Source organism: Propithecus coquereli, unplaced genomic scaffold, assembly GCF_000956105.1.
Source record: "Propithecus coquereli isolate 6110/MARCELLA unplaced genomic scaffold, Pcoq_1.0 Scaffold237, whole genome shotgun sequence".
Lineage (NCBI taxonomy): Eukaryota > Metazoa > Chordata > Mammalia > Primates > Indriidae > Propithecus > Propithecus coquereli.
The window spans coordinates 2,870,881-2,890,056 of record NW_012147919.1 but is presented as its reverse complement, the minus strand read 5'-3'; the positions used below and the strand labels follow the sequence as shown (position 1 = coordinate 2,890,056).

Below are 19,176 nucleotides of genomic sequence, written 5' to 3'. Positions count from 1 at the left end.
AATTGCTACTTAACTGATGTTCAAATATGGGAAATGTTCAAAGCAAGCTCTAAAAAAAAAAAACAAAAACCCAAAACCTCACTTTAAATTATCATTATATACAAAGTTTATTTCAGAAATCACATCTTTAAAAAAAAAAAAAAAAAGAAGGTATAATCACTTAAAATTATCATTAATTACAAAGTTTATTTCAGAAATCACATCTTTAAAAAAAAAAAAAAAATAGAAGGTATAAGTTCTTATCCTGACCAGATATTTTGCATCATTTGAATGCCAGGGTGTTGTGTGGTACAATTAATGAGGTGTGGATACCAAGTCCATAAAATATTCCTGGCATTTATACCAGCTCAAAACATTGTGACTTTTAAGAGAAAAAAACCACTATTTTGGAAACACACAGAAGGATCTTGATCTTGTAAATACAAGTCCAGAAATTACAGATCCATTGCTGAGACTATTCTAAACTGTAAAAAGTAGGCATTATTAATTTATGAATAATTGAAAAGCTCCAGTGGGAACTTAGGAGTGTAGTGTGATTATTTAAGAATACGAGCCAAAGCAGAATACAGAAATGTTAACTCTCTGCTTTATAGTTTCATAGGTTGAAAGCAAAAGCAAAGTCAAAAAAAGAAGTGGGGAGTTTGGGTTGGTAATTTTTTGGGTAGAATTGGTTATCCTTGTTCCTATTCAGTAGGTTTCCTTTAATCTTACAAAAGTAGCATGTACAGATGGCCAAGTTCAAATATTGGAGAATCAGGACGTAAAATAAAACTGTAAATTTATAGTCACTATGGAGCAAAAAAGTATAGTTCTTTGGAAATCTGAACTAAAGCCCTGTGATTTAACATGTTGAGAATGTTTACAATGGCTTTACAGACCAAGGGGTTAAAATGATCCTCAAGAATGATGACTAAAACAGAATTTTTATACAATAACTTTAAGAAGTTTGTATAATATAAACCAATTACTTTTACTTTCATCTATTTACTATTTTAATCAAATGACTCCAGACTGTATTTCTAGGTACTCCTACCCAGATCATGAGGTACATACTGGGGATAAATACAAAGCAAAGTTTGTTTAAGGGGAGTTCGGGGTACTCTAACCTAGCTAGAGCTCAATCTAGAGAAATACTGCCATCTTCTAAGAAGTTTCAAGAAAAAGAAAACTTGTATCAGATGGTTAACTGCATAAATCTTCTGAGCATGCATTTACCATGTGCATCTACCATGAGAAGTTATTGTTCATGCTGAAGAGAAGTGAAAAGATTTAAAATCGTGTAAGGACAAAGTCAATCAATATTAATCATTTGTGAAGAGAAGCAACACCTAAGAGCAACAGCGGGCTGGCCTGATTAGCTCGGATACATTTTCAGTTTTCTCCCATCAAATCTAAATAATCTCATCAGAAATACATTTACTAAAGATAAGCATTGCAGGTACTGAAAACGCAATGTGGGAGGTGCGGGGAAAGATTCAGCTCCTATAAATCTTCAGGACGAACTGGCTATTAATTTTATTAACATGAAAAATATATAACACTAAAGTTGCAGATCTGAGCTTTATTATCAGAATGACATCATTTTAGGACAGAATGAAGAGATTCTCTAAAATGGTTTCGATATGGCACAAAATTCTAGATCCTCCGAGCTGCATGCCTGCTCATCTGTTAATATATCTGGAAAGGAAGTATACCAAGAGGGTGTAACAGAACAGGCAGGAAAAGTTGACAAAAGAACCAAATGAAAACTCCTCATGCCGAAAGCACTTTAATAATCTATCCTTCTTCAAACAATCAAGAGATTCAAAAGAAACGGCAAGTCCTGTATTTACAAAACCGATGAAAATCACACTGTAATAATCAGTGAATGTAAAACAACTGCACAGATCTGTGTTTCCAACTTTCTCCACCATGATTCTACATCAAGGTAAAAAAAGATTCTTTTGTACAAATCCAAGAAGGATGTAGACAGAGGCAGCGCGACTGCCAAAGATGGTACACTGACTTATGATGAAAGCTGGTGACAGGACACAGGGGAAGGAGGGCAGAGTCCTCGAGGAAAGAATGATCACGGAGGCGGCTCAGTCGGTGGTGGATCTCCGGTACCAGAACCTCGCCCTGAAGTCGTCACTGCACGTCATGAAGCCGGGGTTGGTGGGCGAGTGCACTATGCAGCGCACAATGTTGTTGTGCCCCAAGGAGAGCAGGTTTCTCCGCTCGGCCGTCCTCGAGTCCCAGCAGCAGAGACTGATCGTCCTTTCGTCAGGCAGCAACACATAGTCCTCAGTGTGGTTAAACACGGCCTGTGTCCGGTGCACCTGCCGGCCACTCAGTCCCGCGCCTGCCACAGAGACCAGAAGGTTAAGGGGCTGTGGACTGCGGGACAGCTTTTTAAGTTCACATCTCAGACCCTCAGAATGTTCTGGCATTCAATGTAAAAGCAGCATTTAAAAACTGATGAAGTGATATACCCTGTACGATTTTGGAAAACTCTAAAGAAGCATAAAAAAAAAATTCCCTTTTGGGCCCCCCCTTAGGGCTATTCTTCTTGTTTTGTTGTGTGTGTCTGGGTATAAACACATTTTAAAAAGACATACAAAACTGGTGCCACATTATACACATTTTTTCTCTTATAGTTTTAACCAACTTTATGTTGCGTACATTTTTCCATAGTTTTTACTAGATGCAATGTATCTCACGTTTATAAGCATTACTACTTACTTAACAATTTTGTTACTGCTAGATATTTAGTTTGTATCATTATAAGTAATGTTGTGATAAACATCCTTTGTACAGAAAGTTTTCTTTCCTTAGGATTAAATGCCTCGAAATGGAATTACTGGGACAAAGTGTGGAGACACCTGCTTCCCAAAAGGAAGCCTTATCCTGTTATGACTATGAATAAAATACATATTTTATATTTAAAGTATCACATAAAAAAGAAAGGAAAAACTGCCTGATAATTGCACCACCCAGAGGTTCCACTGTCAATATTTTGGTGACTATCCTTTCTAAATATCTGTTGTACATTCATTTATAAATTCTTTAAGTCAGAGCATACGCATATGCTGCTTTCATTTAGGAGTATGTACTGCAGATTTATAAAGAGAGAATACAGACTATTGGATAAAACCACAAAAGTATGTGGTCAGACCTAGTAGTGATGTGACCTTGGGCAATGTAACACCCCTAGGACTTAATTTTCTCATCTGTTCAATGGGGATAATTACAGCACCTAACCTATGAGGTTGCTGTGAAGATTAAAACAAGGTAATGCACAAGATGTGCTGTTCAAGTGCTCAACAAACGTCACCATGAGTGCTTATTCTTCAAGGCTGCCTGCTGTCAACGGACGCATAACAGACTTACTCAATACTTCTTGGGAAACATTTATGTTGTTTCTAACTCTCAACTACTCCAAATAATGTTGGGACAGACATCCTTTTATGTGTGCATGTGTATGCTTGTCCAATTATCTTTTTAGGTTGAATTTCTAAGAGTAGATCAAAAAATACACATTTAAAATTTTGATATGATATGAAACTACTCTTCAGAAATATTTTACCAATTGACCCTCCTACCAATAAAATGTTGATTTCTTCAAATCCTTCTCAATATTAGATATATCAATCTTTTAAACTTCTGAAATCTGATGAACAAAAAAAAGATAATCCCATTTTCATTTCTTAGGTTTATAGAGAGGTTGGCCATCTTTTCTTATATTTACTGACCATTCTTCTTTTATAAAATGGCTCCATGTCCTTTGGCTCTTTTTCTGTGAAATTTGGGCTCATCTTTATAAGGTCTCTTTAATGATTAAGAATAGTAACCCAACATCTAACACATGTATATATGCGATGACTATTTTTCCTTCAGTCCAATATTTTAATTATTTATAGCACTTTAATTTTTATCATCAAAATTTCTAATGTTTTAATGATTTCTTTCATTATTTCAAGAACCTTTTGAATTCTAACTAAATATTAAAACTGGAAATAGAAATCATAAAGTGCTAACATGACAGGGTCTTGACCTGTGAATTAGAAAAAAGGAAAAAGATAATTTGCACATAAATTCAGTATAATCCTAATTTCAAAAAACCAAATTACAATTCTCCACTAAAACAAGCCAATCAATCTCATACCACTATAAAACATTCCAAAACATTCATAAAACAAATAAATATAATAAGCTTTTGTCAGAAGTCTGGTACCTGTCCAGATACAGCACACTCCTTAAAATAGTGATTATTACTTCTGAAGGGGGAGGACACTTTCACATGCTTACTCTGATCACTTCTGTATCTTCTTTTTGCAATAAGCACACAGCTTTTTAACAAGAAATATTTTTCAAAATAACTTCATACGAAAGTGTTTCAATGAAGTCACCAAGAATTATAATAAAAATGACTGTACTATATACACCAGAAGCCAGAAAGCTGGCAGGGAAGCAAACTTTGGTTACAATGAGACAAACCTAAGGCAGGTTATGCTGCACCCTAGTGGTTCAAATGTCACCAACTCTTCAATTTTCTTCTTTAAGATGCTAACTTATTAACATAGCAGAGTCCCTTACAGTAGTGGTTTCTTGTGAATTTTCTGAGTTATGGTCATAGCGACTTTAGTACATGACACAAACATATCTCACAATAGGAAACCAATGGGAGTTTCCTGGAGGTTTTCTCCCCAACAACAGTCTTCGCTGCTACAAGGAACAGAAGAATAATTCACAGTATTTTAACAACGCTATCAAATAATCACACTTGAACCCTACTAGTGACAGGATAAATTTAAACAGATCTCATTATAAAAAGAGGTTTTTATCAGCCCTTCTTTCCCCAATGCATATAATACTGAGAACTACTGACTGAGGCTTTTCTCTGGATTGCTCTCACGTTCCTGTGGGAAGAGGGCAGGCCATCGGTCTACAATTGAACCACCAGGTTCTCAAATGCTACTTGCATGAAATCCAGACATTGTCTAAGGTATGATGTATTGAGAAGAATAAAGTTAAGAAACCATGGTTCTAGTTCCAGCTCCACCTCCTATTCATTGCAGCCTTGGTTAAATTATTTAACCTTTATTCCTTGGTTTCCTCTTATTGAAAAGAGGGATAACACCTTCGTTGCTCAATGCATAGATTTACTGTATTGCTCCATCTCGAGGATCTAAAAGAGAGTTCTGGAAACTGTAAAATGCTATAGAAATGTTAAGTAATATCAATTTCTTACATACCTGTGTATCTGACCAGTGTTCGTCCTGTAGATATTTCCCAAAGTTTAGCTACAGAGTCTTTTCCACTTGAGAGAATGTATTTAGAATTTTTGGAAAAAATGGCAGAACAAACTTCAGCACCATCATGTGCCTTCTCAAAAGTTGTGATGCATCGATTTGAAACACCATCCCATAATTTGATGCAGCCATCCTTGCTACCAGTTACATACATATTGGCACTGGGGTTGTAATTAACGGAACATATAGCATCAGTGTGTTGATCTTGAGGATTGCAAGAGACAAAACACTGAAAGGTGTTGATATCATAAAGACGAAGAGTAGGATGCTGAGTTCCAACAAGTATAAAGTCTCCGGAAGGATGAAAAGAGATGGAGCGTAACATCTCCGCTTCCTGTTAGGACAGAGGCATTAACATAAGCGACAAACTGGTGAACAATTAATTTCAGAAGAAATGCAGAAAATATCTGGCTGATGCAAAGAACCCATAAAGCAACTGTCAGATATTACACAGTTATCAGAAGGAATAAAAGTACATTCTGAAATATATGAAAATACCTTTTGAACAGAGATTTCCAAAACTATATATTTACTGGTTAGATATTCCAAAAACTAGAGAAGTGAGCTACAATATTTACAAGTGAACTCAGAATGGAATGTTATCAACCTATGACACATTCATGCAGTTACTGAATGAAGATAAACACAACTTGTACATAAGAGTAGCTTCTTTAATTTGCTCCGGGGCTGCAAACATTGAGTAAACAATTAGGTTTAATTACTGAAAGTTGGAAGCCACTACTGAAACATTAATAGTTCTGCAATGCATATTCAAAATAGGGTGTCAAATGTCACTTTTCCAGTAAACACTTGATAGTTTTAATTGAAAGCTTTTCTGATTTCTATAAGTGATAATTAGTGAAGTTGGTTGTGTTTTGTTTTTACTAGAGATCTGCAACCTTTAAAGAGCAATATGGATTCCAAACCCTTGTGGCATGAACTGTGACCAGAAGCAGTCTTGACTAGCCAAAGGAAGCAGGCAGGTGGCAGCATGTAAACTATGTGCCAACAAAATCCAACCCATGTGCCATCCAGTATGCATCCTAGTTGCTGTACTCTTTTCTTTTTTAATTTTTAATTATTAAGGGTGCGCAATAGTTGTGTATCTTTATATGGTACATGTGATGTTTTGACACAGGTATACACTGTGAATTAATCAAATCAGGGTAATTGAGAGATCCATAACCTCAAGCATTTAACATTTCTTTGTGTTAGGAACATTTCGATTTCACTCTTTTATTTTAAAGTATACCCTAACTTATTGTTGATTATAGTCACTTTGTTGTGCTATCAAATATTATTCATTCTAACTATATTTTTGCACCCATCAGCTGTATTCTTGTTATAAGATGATCACTGACACTACTTTTAAAAAGAGTATAGTAGTACAATAGCTCACTGTACTTAAGAAAAAATAGAAAGCTTTGTTCCAAAGATTCCTAACCTGAATGTATTTGAAAGCTCTTTTTGCAGATGGTTTGGAATAATCGAATAATTTAAGAGTATAATCCCTTGAGCCAGAAGCCAGGATCTGTTCTGTTGGGTGGAAAGCGAGACATGTAACTTCATCCACGTGGTCATAAAGAGTTCGAATCACTGGGTGGTTTTCCATATTCTGTTGTGCAGTCTCATTCATCATGACCTAGACCAACAAGAAGAGACACTCAAGGTACAGAACCTGTCTGAATTCAAGTACACAATCCACAACTAAGGCAAACTAAAGCTTATTTAAACATACTCTTGTTCTCCCAAAAATTAACAAAAGGCAAACAGTAAGTATGTTACTGGGATTTTTTACCTCTATTGGCATGGCACTTTTGGCCAACATCCTCTCTGTGTCAAGTATCTTTATGGAAGCATCAGCAGACCCAGTAGCTATTAACTGCCCATCTCTACTATAGGTAGCTACACGGCATGGTCCTTTATGGGATGTGACATAGCATGTTTCATACTCGGAAGCCTCTGGGGACATAGTCTGGACATCTGCATCAAATTCCAGGTCAATCCCTGTGCCTGGGGCAACCGTGTCCGAACGACCGATTGCATACTGAACTGCAGTGTCATCATTTTCCATTCCTGAAAGAAATCAAAATTAAGGGCATAAAAAAATGTTTTTATAAAAGGCCAAGACAAAGTTCTGGATCTCAACTAGAAAGATGTTCATCAATGTCAACTTACTATTTGTAAGAGTTGCATGACACCTAATGCTTTACAAAATTACTTATACCATCTGTGCTATTCAAGGCTCACAATGTTGTGAGGCAACATGGGTTGGTGGAAGGTTAGGTTTCAACAAAGTCATTTCCCCAGGTTCCCGCCTCCAAGGTTTATTACTTTAACTACAACTATAGAAATGCAAAAAAAACAAAAACAAACAAAAGAAACCAGAACAGTTCTCTAGTTAAATTATCCATTTTTTTCCCATTCCAAATTTTAATATTTTTAGGGCTGAGATCTGTTAGTACCAGCTTTGAAGCTCATTAAGTCAGCTATGTTGTTAACATTAAATTTAGCAAAATGTTTTTGAAAGAATGTTGACATTTAAATAAACTAAAGTTTATCAAGAATTTTTTTTATTTCAGCATATTATGGGGGTACAGATGTTTAGGTTACGTATGTTGCCCTTGCCCCTCCTCCCCCCCTAAGTCCGAGTTTCAAATGTGTCCATTCTTCAGGTGGTGCGCATTGCACTCTTTGTGTATGCAAATACCCGTCCCCTCCTCCCTCCTCCCCCCTCCCCCCTGCCCAACATCCAATAGATGTTATAAGAATTTGCATTTTAAATTTAAAAATAACTTCAAACATCATACAGACAATATGTTGACTAGTACAGGAAAAATCAGAAATACAGATGAACAAGAAAATAAAAACAATCTCAAATTTTACCAACCATCAATAATTACTGTTAACTTGGGTATGAATTCTTCATACCTTGTCCTATGCAAACAGTTGTTTAATTTTTCAAAACAAAAACAGACCCACACTGTGTAACATGTTGTGACTTACTTGTTCATTTAATCATAAAGAATAAAAATCTGTCCAGGCTATTAAATACTCATCTGTATCATTATACTATTCAATCTTATGGATATTTAAAAATCTATAGCTAATCCCATATTTTGGGCATTTCAGTTTATCCATTCTATTTCAGGATAAATTCTCACAATTGGCATTGCCAAGCCAAGGGTATAAATGTTTTTGGCAACTCGGCATGTTACTGAGTGCTTTCTATTATCAGCCAGGTAGACACTGGGATATACTTACTGTTCAACAAGACAAGGTCCATCTGATCCTTACTGAGCTTGCAGTCTTTTTTGGGGAGGTAAAGATTGTGTGGGGAACAACCCAAACCATAAAAGAAATTTCAGAGGGATTCTGTTACCAAGGAAATGGAATCACTGTGTTAGAGTAATGGCGGAAGTGTGGGGAAGAAACGTGGGATTATTTTAGAAAGGGTGAGGAAGACTCAGATGGCATTTGAGCTAAAATTTGAAGGAAGTCAGTGATACAATGACCGAGTGATCCAGATAATGCATATAATGACCCTGAGGCTAGAACCAGCTTAAGGTCTACATAATCTGGACTTCACTTACCCCTTCGATATCCAAGCACTATAACTGGTATACACTAGGCACTAAAACTAGATAAAAGTAATCCTGAAAAATTCTGCTGTGTGAAAAAATCTAAAACCTCACAATGGGACCTATGAATTACCACCCACAAGCTACCTAGTTTGATGAGATGCAGGAGCTGCTCCGAGGGTGCACAAACAGACTGAGGCTTGATTTCATTGATGAGGCCATTAGCAATGCTGATGTAGCCATCATAGAGCAGCTGGCTAATGATCAGCTTGTAGAGCTGCTGGCGGTCCTTCAAGCCCACTTTGGTTCTGTACATCTTCGAGAAGATGACAATTTCCCTGCCAGCTGCAAGAAGGGAAAACAGATGGATGGTAAAGGACGGAGGCACTAGTAAATCACAGAAGCAACACAGGACTCTTTGGTCACACTTAATCTTGCACGGTTTAAATCCCATCTCTACAAGTTGTATTATCTTTGGTCAGTGACCTCATTTCTCTGAGCTCACGTTCTTTAGCTGTTAAGTCACCAGAAGTTAAACAAGACGGTGCATATAAAGCATTGAGCACAGTGCCTGGCACACAGAAATTATTCAAGTCATGCTAGCCAATATTTACAGCAGAATCCCTCATCAACTTTTCTTCTCTGCCAGCTACCCACCTGTAATTTTTATTCTTTATTGCTATCCCAGACCCTTCCATTTCTTCTATTAAACAGTGACTGGTGTTTCCAATATGCAAGACAGCTGCTATTCTGTCAATGTCCAGACTACTGTTTCCAGTAGTTGTATGTTTACTAATGAGTTGTATGTTTACTAACGTCTGTTAGGTTCATTCTTAAAACCTGTTTTAAGGCAACTGAGCTTGTTATTGTAATTACATAATTTAGACAGTAAATCAAAGTAGGAGGGCAAAAAAAGCTATTGTACTGTGAACACTAAACTAAGTTGAATGCATTGGAAAGATTCAAAGGTGAACTACTTAATAAAACATTGCCAAATAAGATAAGGCCAAAACAGTAACAAAAATGGGAAAAAAATGTAAAAATCTGGAAGGACTGTGTACTCACTGATTTACAAGTGTCTAAGTTCTCCTTCAGTCTTAGAAAGTGAAACAGAAAACTACAGATGATAGTATCTGGTTTATGCAAAAAAGAACTCCAACTGGTGGATGTGAATGGATAATTTGATTATCAAAAATCAATGTCTATATGTATGTTTGGACAGATATTGAAAGGCTGCAGGTGTCCAGAGACAGCAATAAAGAATAAAAGTGAACTCAGAGCCTGAGTTCTTACACACTGTGTGATACTGATAGGTGGTAATTATAATAGCTAACACTTATTAAACACGTCCTACAAGCCAGATACCATGCTAAGCACCTTATAAGCATTAGCTCATTGAATAAAATCATTCCGTGTATTCAAGTACATGTACAAGCAAATGTACGTAAACCTACACTTGTGTAGAAAACACTGGGACACAATAAAGATGAAGCAGGCTTGAAGAGGTTAGGACACCTACTCAAGGAAAACTGTGGCTGAGTAACTCATCTGGTTTAAAGTGGCTGCCAGAACTGCCCACTCCAGAGCCCAGAACTTAACCACTGATGGAATTCAGGAATGCCATCCCAAAATATGATTTTTTGGTATGTTGATAACTTTGAACTGAGGGCATTTGGGGAACAGAATGCAGGCAGAGGCTTTCTCTGAGCTCCTCTTACCTGCCTGAAGATGAACCCTCCAAAAAAACTTCAATTGTCACAAACTGAATCCTTATTAACCACGGAAGATTAATTCGAATCACAGGAGAGGGGACTGGAGGTTGACAGCACCCATACAAATGACCACCTTTTCTTCTGAGGGCTGCTCTGAGACAACTTTCATTACCTGAGAGAATTTCTATCTGCATAACAAAACCACCTTTATTCACCATACGTTTCCTCCCTTACCCTCCCAAAACTAGTGTCCACACTGCCTCAGAAACGCCAACCCACTATTCCTGTCAGTAGCTCAGGGTGCTGTATAAGCTTCAATCCTGACACTTCTTAAGAGATTCAGATTTTGTGGGACTCTCATACATAATTAAGTTTGTTTTTTCCCTACAGACAATGTTTAATAGACATAAGAAATGAAAGATTCTGGGTTAGCAATAAAGAATAAAAATCGCCGACGGGTAGTTTGGCAGAGAAGAAAAGTTGAGACATTCTACTGTAAATATCGGCTAACGTGACTTGAATAATTTCTGTACGCCAGGCACTGTGATCAATGTTTTACATGCACCATTTTGTTTAACCTCCAGTAATTTATTTTAACAGTTAATCTGTCTTATGTCAATTGAATTCGTAACAATTCCATGACAAGGAACCTAGAAGGATGGAGGGCAACTATTTTTCACTCTCCTTGCCACTATTCCATCCGGTCTCTTCACTCTTGCCGGCGCATCATGGTGTGTACAAAGAGATTTTTCAAAACGTGGTCCAGCCCCCACTTCAACTCCCATAGAACGTTCACTCGCCAAGCTAGCAAAAGCCTAATTATCACCCCCAATTTGCAGGCCAGGGCACCAAAGCACGAGGACAAGAACCCGACCCAGGACCACTCGGAGTTGGAAGGGGGACCAGGGCCAGAACACAGACTCCCCGTCACTAGAAGCGCCGCGACCATCCCGATGCAGAAGTGAACTAAGGATTGGGTGGGAGTGGGAGGGAGGCCCTTTGAGGAAATGGAAGGGGTGTGCAGGCCAAGCCTGGCAACTAGAGAAACACGAACTCTGGACGTATGCCACCCTGCTAACTCTCCACTCTTCCCGCTTCGCCCCAGTCCTGCCTGTGGTCTTCTAAAGGCCCCCGCCGACTGCACCAGCCACTCTCCTCGTACCCCCGGACCCTCTTACCAGCTAGTCCGACTCCCTCGGCCTCCCGCTCTGTCCCAGAAAAATGGAGGCGCGAATTCTGCCCAATCGACCGCTCCGAGCGCAAGTTCACTGCGCACACGCACAGGGCGCCACGCCGAGCGCTGCGCTATCGATAGGTCCCAATCTCTCTTGCCCTTCTCGCCATCTTACTTACTGGCACGTTCAAAAGGTTCGTTTACTTCCTCCGACTTTATCTCCTATGCGACAACCCTGACGTCAGGGAGCTGTTGTCTTGTCTCATGGACAAATGCCCGATCCCGGAGAGCACCGCGGGCTCTAAAACTGTCACGGGTCGGTCGGGCCGTTGACTCCACCACTTCCGGGGTCTTAGGGAGCGAGTGCGCCTGCGCTCCGTCTGCACCTCGGAACGGGACTCAGTCGCAGGGTTCTTTGGCAACCAATCACAAGGCAGCCTCTCTCTAGCTCAGGCCAATCAGCTCTCTGGTTAGAGGGTTTAACTCCTATTTAAAAAGAAGAACCTTTGAATCCTAACGGCTGAGCTCTCGGAGGACTTGGGGCCGTGGGTCGGAGGTAGGAGTCAACTGGTAGGCTGAAGGGGATACCTCTGTGTGGCAGAGGAGGGGCGGCCGGCTCCGGTGGCCTTTGAGCCGGTGGTAGGGCTGCGGGCCGGTAGAGGTAAGGAGCGGAGCGACAAGTCCTCCTCCGGTCCCTGCGTCCCTGGGCCCCGGCCCATGGCGTTCTCCTTTGCCCTCCCAGCACCTTTCCAATTGCTCCTGGGTGCCGAGGCGCCCTAGAAGATGCCACTTGTTAATATAGCTAGAGGTGGAAGGGGATTGTTGAGTGTCGTTGGCGCTCGGGGCGTGGGTGTGCTTTCTGATTGGAATTTGTATTCGGTGATCACCAGGGTAAGAAAATGTAGGTTGTCTTTGCTTTCTTGGAGTTTACATTGCAGTGGGGGTGGGGAGACAGACAACGAGCTAACAGGATAACCTGCAATTGTGATGGGTGTTATGAAGGAAATAAAACAGTAGTGTGGCTTCCTGGGAAGGCTCTTATCTTGGCTGGATGAGCGGGTGAATTAACGAACGAGAACCTCTTCGCAGAGGCCTATCCGGGCTTCTCAAACCGTGGACCTTGGAGCGGTTATGTCAGCATTACTTGAAGACCTTGCTAAAAATTTAGCCCTATCTAGGGCCTAGTAAATCAGAATTGCTTCGAGATAGGACCCAGGCGTCTAATTAACAAGCTCTTCAGGTGATCCTTGTACTTCATTGAGAGCTAATGATGCAGACCAGTACATACCAATCACCTGGGGATGCTGACGTGCAGAATCTGTTTTGTTAGATCTGGGCCTGGGTCTGCATTTCTAACAAACATCCTGGTGAGGTAGAAGTAGCTGCTAGACTGTTCTAGATTAATTACTAACTGTTCTAGATTGTTAACATCTCTCCCTTTTCCTTAACCTCCTTTGTTCCTTGAGTTAAACGTTTTTCAGCAACATACTTCCTCATTCCTCCCCTTCATCTCTGCAGATATTCACGAGGAAAAGGATCTGAGAGAAAAAAAAATGTATAAACCTCCTTCTGTGTTACTAACCTAACAGCTTTTCTATTAAAAATAGTAGGATCTTTGGCTTGAACTGAATGGATCCCATGAAGGTCATCTGGTTCCTGAATCTGGTTGCAAATCATAATTGTCCAAAGAGCAGTCTTCCTGCAGTCTTCTGGGGCTCTCTCCAGAATTCTGGATCAGAATCTTATTCCATTCTGCTTATTATTCAATTTACCTAGTAAAAAAAGTAAACTGGGGCTTCTGTCAGAAGAATGGTGAATAAATGTTGTTAGGCCTATGTGATCTCGTTAGTCTGCTCCTTGTAACTGTTAGGGAAAGTGAAGAAAGTATTAAAGCATGTGTGAAATTAACATTTGGCTAATACAAACGTGCATTTCCTTTTCCTTTTTACTACCCCACTGTTTTTTATAAGGGGTCCAGTCTCTTTAGTCCCAGTCCTGTCTTCATCTCTTCACTGTGGAGTTTTTGCTTATTTGTAAAATGGATGCGAAAACATGGGCCTGGGGAGTTCTTTCTTTTGGATTCTAGAATTCAGAAAGCACCTGAGTAAGAAAGGTTTCTGCTTTCTTGGTGGTCTACCTACTGGACAGGTTCCTGTGCCTGACTCACAGTATGGGCTTACTAAATGTTATGAACTGTTTTTGTTATTGATTTCCTTTTGCAGTGGATTGATTCATTCCTAAACTACTGGTGTGCATGTTATGTGCTAGGCATGTTATATACTAGGTTTTAGGGTGGCAACAATGAACAAAATGGGACTAAGTCCTTTCACAGAGCTTATTTCTAGTCTGAGCAGGTGGCTGGATATCTGACTCTGGGGAGATAGGCAGTAAACAGATGCACATGATGTTCGTGTGAGATATTAAGGACTATGGCGAATAATAAGGGAGAGAGGGTTCTGGAGGGGGGCATTTGATGGGAGACCTCAGTGAAATGAAGGACTGAGCTACGCACCTGGGGGAGGGGCCTACTAGGTAGAGAGAGCAGAAAGTGCAGGGTACCTTTGGCAGGGGACTTGTTTGAGGAGGGAAAGGAGCCTGTGTGGCTGGTGTGCAGTGGTTGAGAAGAGGAGATGCAATCAGAGTTGGTCAGGTCCACATTCTATGAGATTTCATAGACCTGTCTGTGCAGGTAGGAGTTTGAATTTTTTTGCTTCAGCTGGGGAGTCATGGGGCCTTCCGAACTAAGGACCAACACTTGTTAATGAGATCACTGGCTGCAGTGCTGAGAGTGGACCATCCTGGGGCAAGGGCGGAAGTGGGGAGACCACTGGGAGCCTGTTGGAAACAATCCAGTAGAGAATAGTGGTTTGACCAGGTGATGGTGGTAGAGGTGGAAAGCAGTGATTTTGAAGGTAGAACCTACAAAATATGCTGATGGATTAGATGTGGAGTTTGAGAGAGAGAACTGTGTAAAGGATTATGTCTGAGCAACTGGCAGGATGGGTTTACCATCAACTGAGATGGGGACGTCTGTGAGAATAGATTTGGGGAAGTGGGAATGGGGAGTGATCAGGACTTCAGTTTGGGACATGTTAAAATTGAGATGCCTCTCAGATAACCAGTGGCAGTGTTGTGTAGAAGGTAGGAAATTTAAGTCTGGAGTTCAGGGGAGAGGTCTGGGCTGGAGATGGATATTTGGGAGTCATCAGCCAGTGGATGGTATTGAAATACCAGTGGATGGTATTGAAAGCCAAGAGACTGGATGAACTCACCTGGGGAGTGAGTATAGATAGAGCAGTTCTAGGCCTGAGCTCAGGGCATGCTATGAGCAAGGAGAGGAAAGTGCAGAGGAGAGAAGAGGTTCTGCTTTGGATGTGTTAGGATTGAGGTGCCTGGCAGACATTTCTGGGAGATCCTGAGCAAATACTTGGATATCCGAGTCTGGTAGTCAGAAGAGAGGTTAGGGCAGAGGATGCATTTTGAGTTATACTGATAAAAGACATTTAGAGCCAAGGCACTGGATGATGTGGGTCCCAGCAAATGGTGTAGATGGAGAGGCAGAGGGTCCAAGACTCATTCTTGCGTCACCCCAGACACGCAGATTGGGAAAAAATGAAGTGAATCCAGCAAAGCAGGGTAAGACAGGACAGCTAGTGAGGTGGGAGATACACCTGGAAGCTAAGTGAAGAAAGAGCTATAAGAAGTGGTGATCAGCCTTGTCAAATTCTGATGAGAATGCAAGTAAGGTGAAGGTGGAATTGAGCTTTGGATTTGACACAGTAGGCATCTGAGTCTGCTGCAGTGGTGGGGGGAGAAAAGCCCAGTGGGAATGGGCTCAAGGGAGGGGGGAGCAGTAGGGATGATGAGTGTAGACAGTTCTTGGTTTTGCTGTTGGAAGGGGAGGTGAGAGATGGGGTCATGGCTTGTGGCAATTACATAGAGGAATTTTTAAGGTAGCAGATATGTGTTCTAGCAGCTGCACACGGATGGGAGTGACCCATTAGAGAAGAGTGGGTGGAGCAGCAAGATGAGTCCATTGAAGAGTGAAGTCTGAGTGTTTGGAGGGTGGAGGGGTCAGCCTGTAGGAACAGCCCACACCTGTTCGTCCTGATCAGATGGGAAAGCGCTCCACCCGCATCACCTTCATTTGGACAAAAAGTGTGAAATCCTGTGTTGGTGGAGGCCTTTTCATCAGGGAGCCATAATTGTCATAACAACATCATTTTGAAGTAGGTGGTTTTTAAATTAAAGGTTCTTTTTCCTTTTCAGGCATCATGGACAAAGCTAAAGAAAACTGCATTTCAGGACCTGTTAAGGTAAATTGAATAATCTGTAATCTTACAAAACTCTCATGGAGATTGGAATTCTGCCCACTTTACTTTGGATTGTATCTTTAGATTCCCTACTACACTTCTGTTTATGAATTAGTCACTTTTCTTGGCATTCAGTAAAATTTTGCTGATTCTGCACTGTAACTTTTTTGTTCTGCTTCGTCTTATAGTTAGCTATTTCAATATCTATATTCCTCCACTGTATGTAGGATAATAGTAATAGTGTACCCAACATGAGCCCAAACTTGTCTGTACTTTCTCGTTTCAGAAATTAACTTTTTTGGCATAGCTTTTTTGGTCATAATTCAGGGAGTGATAAATCCAGAAGGATGAATGTCAAGTGGCATTTCAGTGAACGTTTCTTGAGAACCTACTTAGAGCCAGGTTCTGTGTCAGACGCAGGGATTACGATGGTGAAAACACCTGGTCCCTGACTTGGAAGAACTTAGAGCCCTTTGGAGAGACGTGTGAACCAATACCATGCCTTATAATACAGGTTGAGTATCCATTCTCAGAAATGCTTGGAACCAGAGTGTTTTTGGATTTTGGAATATTTGCATTATACTTACTGGTTGAGCATCCCAAATCTGAAAAGCCAAAATCCAAAATGCTCCAGTGAGTATTTTAAGTGGCGAGTGTCATAGCTCAAAAAGTTTCAGATTTTGGATTTTTTGATTTGGGATACTCATATGTTTAGGACCTGAGTAGTCCTGAGGAGGGGTGCTTAATTCAGATGAGGACAGATTGAAATCCAGGAATGGTTCCCTGGCTCTCAGCATTTAATATTTGTGGAGCACTGGGAATGCTCTAAAGATTCGTTAATGGAAGTAACTCCCAGGTTTTTTTCCCTTGTAGGAAATCAGCATAAGAATATATATATATTAACTTGGTTTGAGTTTGTTTTTAGAAGTCTCCCTCTTCAAATAAGTGGATACTTTTTTTATTGCCTAGAAGTTTAAAATGACCACTTAAAAAAGGATACCTTGAGTCACTATTTGATTCTCAATTCCTGTGATGAAGTTCCTTTAAAAAATTGTTCTACATTTAAAATGGTTTCATTTATTTGTCGCTGCCTCACTCTACCGTGTTGCGGATGCTGTGCTAATTTAATTACAGAAGTAATTGACTCTGTATTTGGAAGTCTTCCTTCCTCTTTTCGTAAGGCACTTACGCCAACGAGCTGGTGATGGTCCTCCAGGCTTCAGTTTCCAACACTTGCCCCTCATGATGGGCTGCGGAAGCTGAAGGAACCCTCACCCCCACTCCATTTTAGTTTGATTAGCTCAGGCTCTTAGAGTTAATATTTAAGCTTATAATACACGACTTACAGGCATGTAAGTAATACATCTTAGTAATAACTTTAAAAGCCTACATTTGTTTCCTCTCTGTCCAAGTTTTTTTTGCTCAAGTCCATTTTGTAATTACTTGGAAAATGAAACATTGGTTAGTAATAGTAAAAGTAATAAGCTTATTGTGGAAAATCTAGCACATACCAAAATTTAGCCTGGTTTCTAAAACTTCTTCACTTGAAGATAACTACTGTTGAATATTTTGATGTATTTCTTTCAGTCTTTTTTCTCAACATATGTATTATCAAAGAAATTTCAAAGTAACTGGGATTTTGGTATAAAGTTTTGCATCGTAGCTCTTAGGAGTAGGGGGTGGAGGATAGAAGAGAAGAACAACTGGGGTGAGGAGTTGGGGGTGGAGGTATCATTCAGGTATTCCTTTCAGCCATGTACTAGCTACATCCTCTGGAATTGCTGATTAAAATAGCTTTCCCCCTCCATGTATTTCATTATTTTGTTATACTAGAAAATTAACTGTGTAATTCTTAAGATAGTCATTTTCTTTCGTGAAGACGATAAAGTTTATTTTCCTTTCCAACCTAGGCCACAATTCCACTTGGTGGTGGTCCAAAACGTGTTCCAGTGAATCCGCAATTTCCCTGTCAGAATCTGTTATCTGCAAGTAGTGGCCAGGCTCAGCGTGTCCTGTGTCCCTCAAATTCCTCCCAGCGCTTTCCTTCACAAGCACAAAAGCTTGTCTCCAGTCACAAACCGGTTCAAAATCAGACACAGAAGCAATTGCAGGCAAACAGCGTACCTCATCCTGTCTCCAGGCCACTGAATGACATGCAAAAGAACAAGCAGCCCCAGCCATCAGCACCTGGTAAACTAGCTTTTTTGAGACTCATTAGATAGTTGTTTTGTGTAGTTGTTGCTAAAAATATAGACTTGCATTCGTTGTTTGGAGCCCTAGCTTTTATGTCTATTGAGGATGGGGAGGAAATGAGATGTCAGGTTGAAGTATCAATGTCTACCGTGGGCCAGGCCTGTGCTAAAGATACAAACCTGATCCCCACCTTCTTGGAAGAGTTGGGCAACCGGGGAGAACACAGTATTGATCCCATGTCCTTCTGATTGCTTATTAGAGGGTCTGGGTGTAGGGCCCGTGTAGCAGGTACATCGAGGAACAAAACTTCTGAAGTTTTGGCGCGTGGGGGGAAATCCTGAGAAGTGGTTGAACTGAGGTAGGCGGAGGCGAGGTCACCGTGGGCACAGCTGGCTGTGTTAAGGAATGAGGCTTCATTTCTGCAGCATTGGGAAGCTGCTGCAGGTTTTTTGCACAGAGGAGACGCTTTGCCTTTTAGAAAGCTTACTTTGTATATATCGATTGAATTGGAGAGTAGCAGTGCCAATCCAGGAGTACCAGATAAGCAGGAAGTTGAGGTCAAAGATGACAATGACCTGACCTGGGCGGAACAGGGAGGATGTTAAATGCTTACACACAGCGGGCTCTGAGATCAGGGCTTCCTTCATCCACGTTGTGTCATTCAGTCCTCGTAACCACTTTATGAAGGTTAATAACTGAGTTATTAACTCGGTAAGAATGCCAAGACTCGGAAGCAGTCAGTTTATCCAAAGACAGAGCTAGGATGGAGAGGTGCATACAAATGTGAGAGCTCACTTAAGATGTAGACTCAGTAGAACTGGACAATAGATTATCCTGTGCGTAAAGAGGAGTTAGGGATGGTGGTTATATTGATATTAACTGAGATAGTGAACAGTGAGGGAAGAAAACCAG

At 40.4% G+C, this 19,176-nt stretch overlaps 2 protein-coding genes across 3 annotated transcripts in view; one reads left to right on the top strand and one right to left on the bottom strand.

Moving 5' to 3' along the window:
* Positions 1-1,541: 1,541 nt before the first annotated feature.
* Positions 1,542-12,112, bottom strand: CSTF1 (cleavage stimulation factor, 3' pre-RNA, subunit 1, 50kDa). Of its 2 annotated transcripts, none has more exons than XM_012645855.1 (6): positions 11,938-12,112; positions 9,020-9,217; positions 7,090-7,367; positions 6,736-6,933; positions 5,235-5,625; positions 1,542-2,341 (listed from the first exon to the last, which is right to left on the bottom strand). In XM_012645855.1, the coding sequence occupies exons 2-6, from the start codon at positions 9,186-9,188 to the stop codon at positions 2,082-2,084; spliced, it is 1,296 nt and encodes a 431-aa protein (XP_012501309.1). In that variant the 5' UTR covers positions 9,189-9,217; positions 11,938-12,112; the 3' UTR covers positions 1,542-2,081. The 2 variants fall into 2 exon arrangements, with proteins under 2 accessions (XP_012501309.1, XP_012501308.1); XM_012645854.1 differs by having other exon boundaries at positions 11,763-11,959.
* A 135-nt stretch (positions 12,113-12,247) lies between these two features.
* AURKA (aurora kinase A) overlaps positions 12,248-19,176 on the top strand; it is a 35,070-nt gene continuing 28,141 nt past the window's right edge. Inside the window, exons 1-3 of the mRNA XM_012645853.1 lie at positions 12,248-12,314; positions 16,028-16,074; positions 17,982-18,258. Coding sequence (XP_012501307.1) covers positions 16,033-16,074; positions 17,982-18,258 — 319 coding nt within the window. The 5' untranslated portion in view covers positions 12,248-12,314; positions 16,028-16,032. The remainder of the gene's footprint in view (positions 12,315-16,027; positions 16,075-17,981; positions 18,259-19,176) is intronic.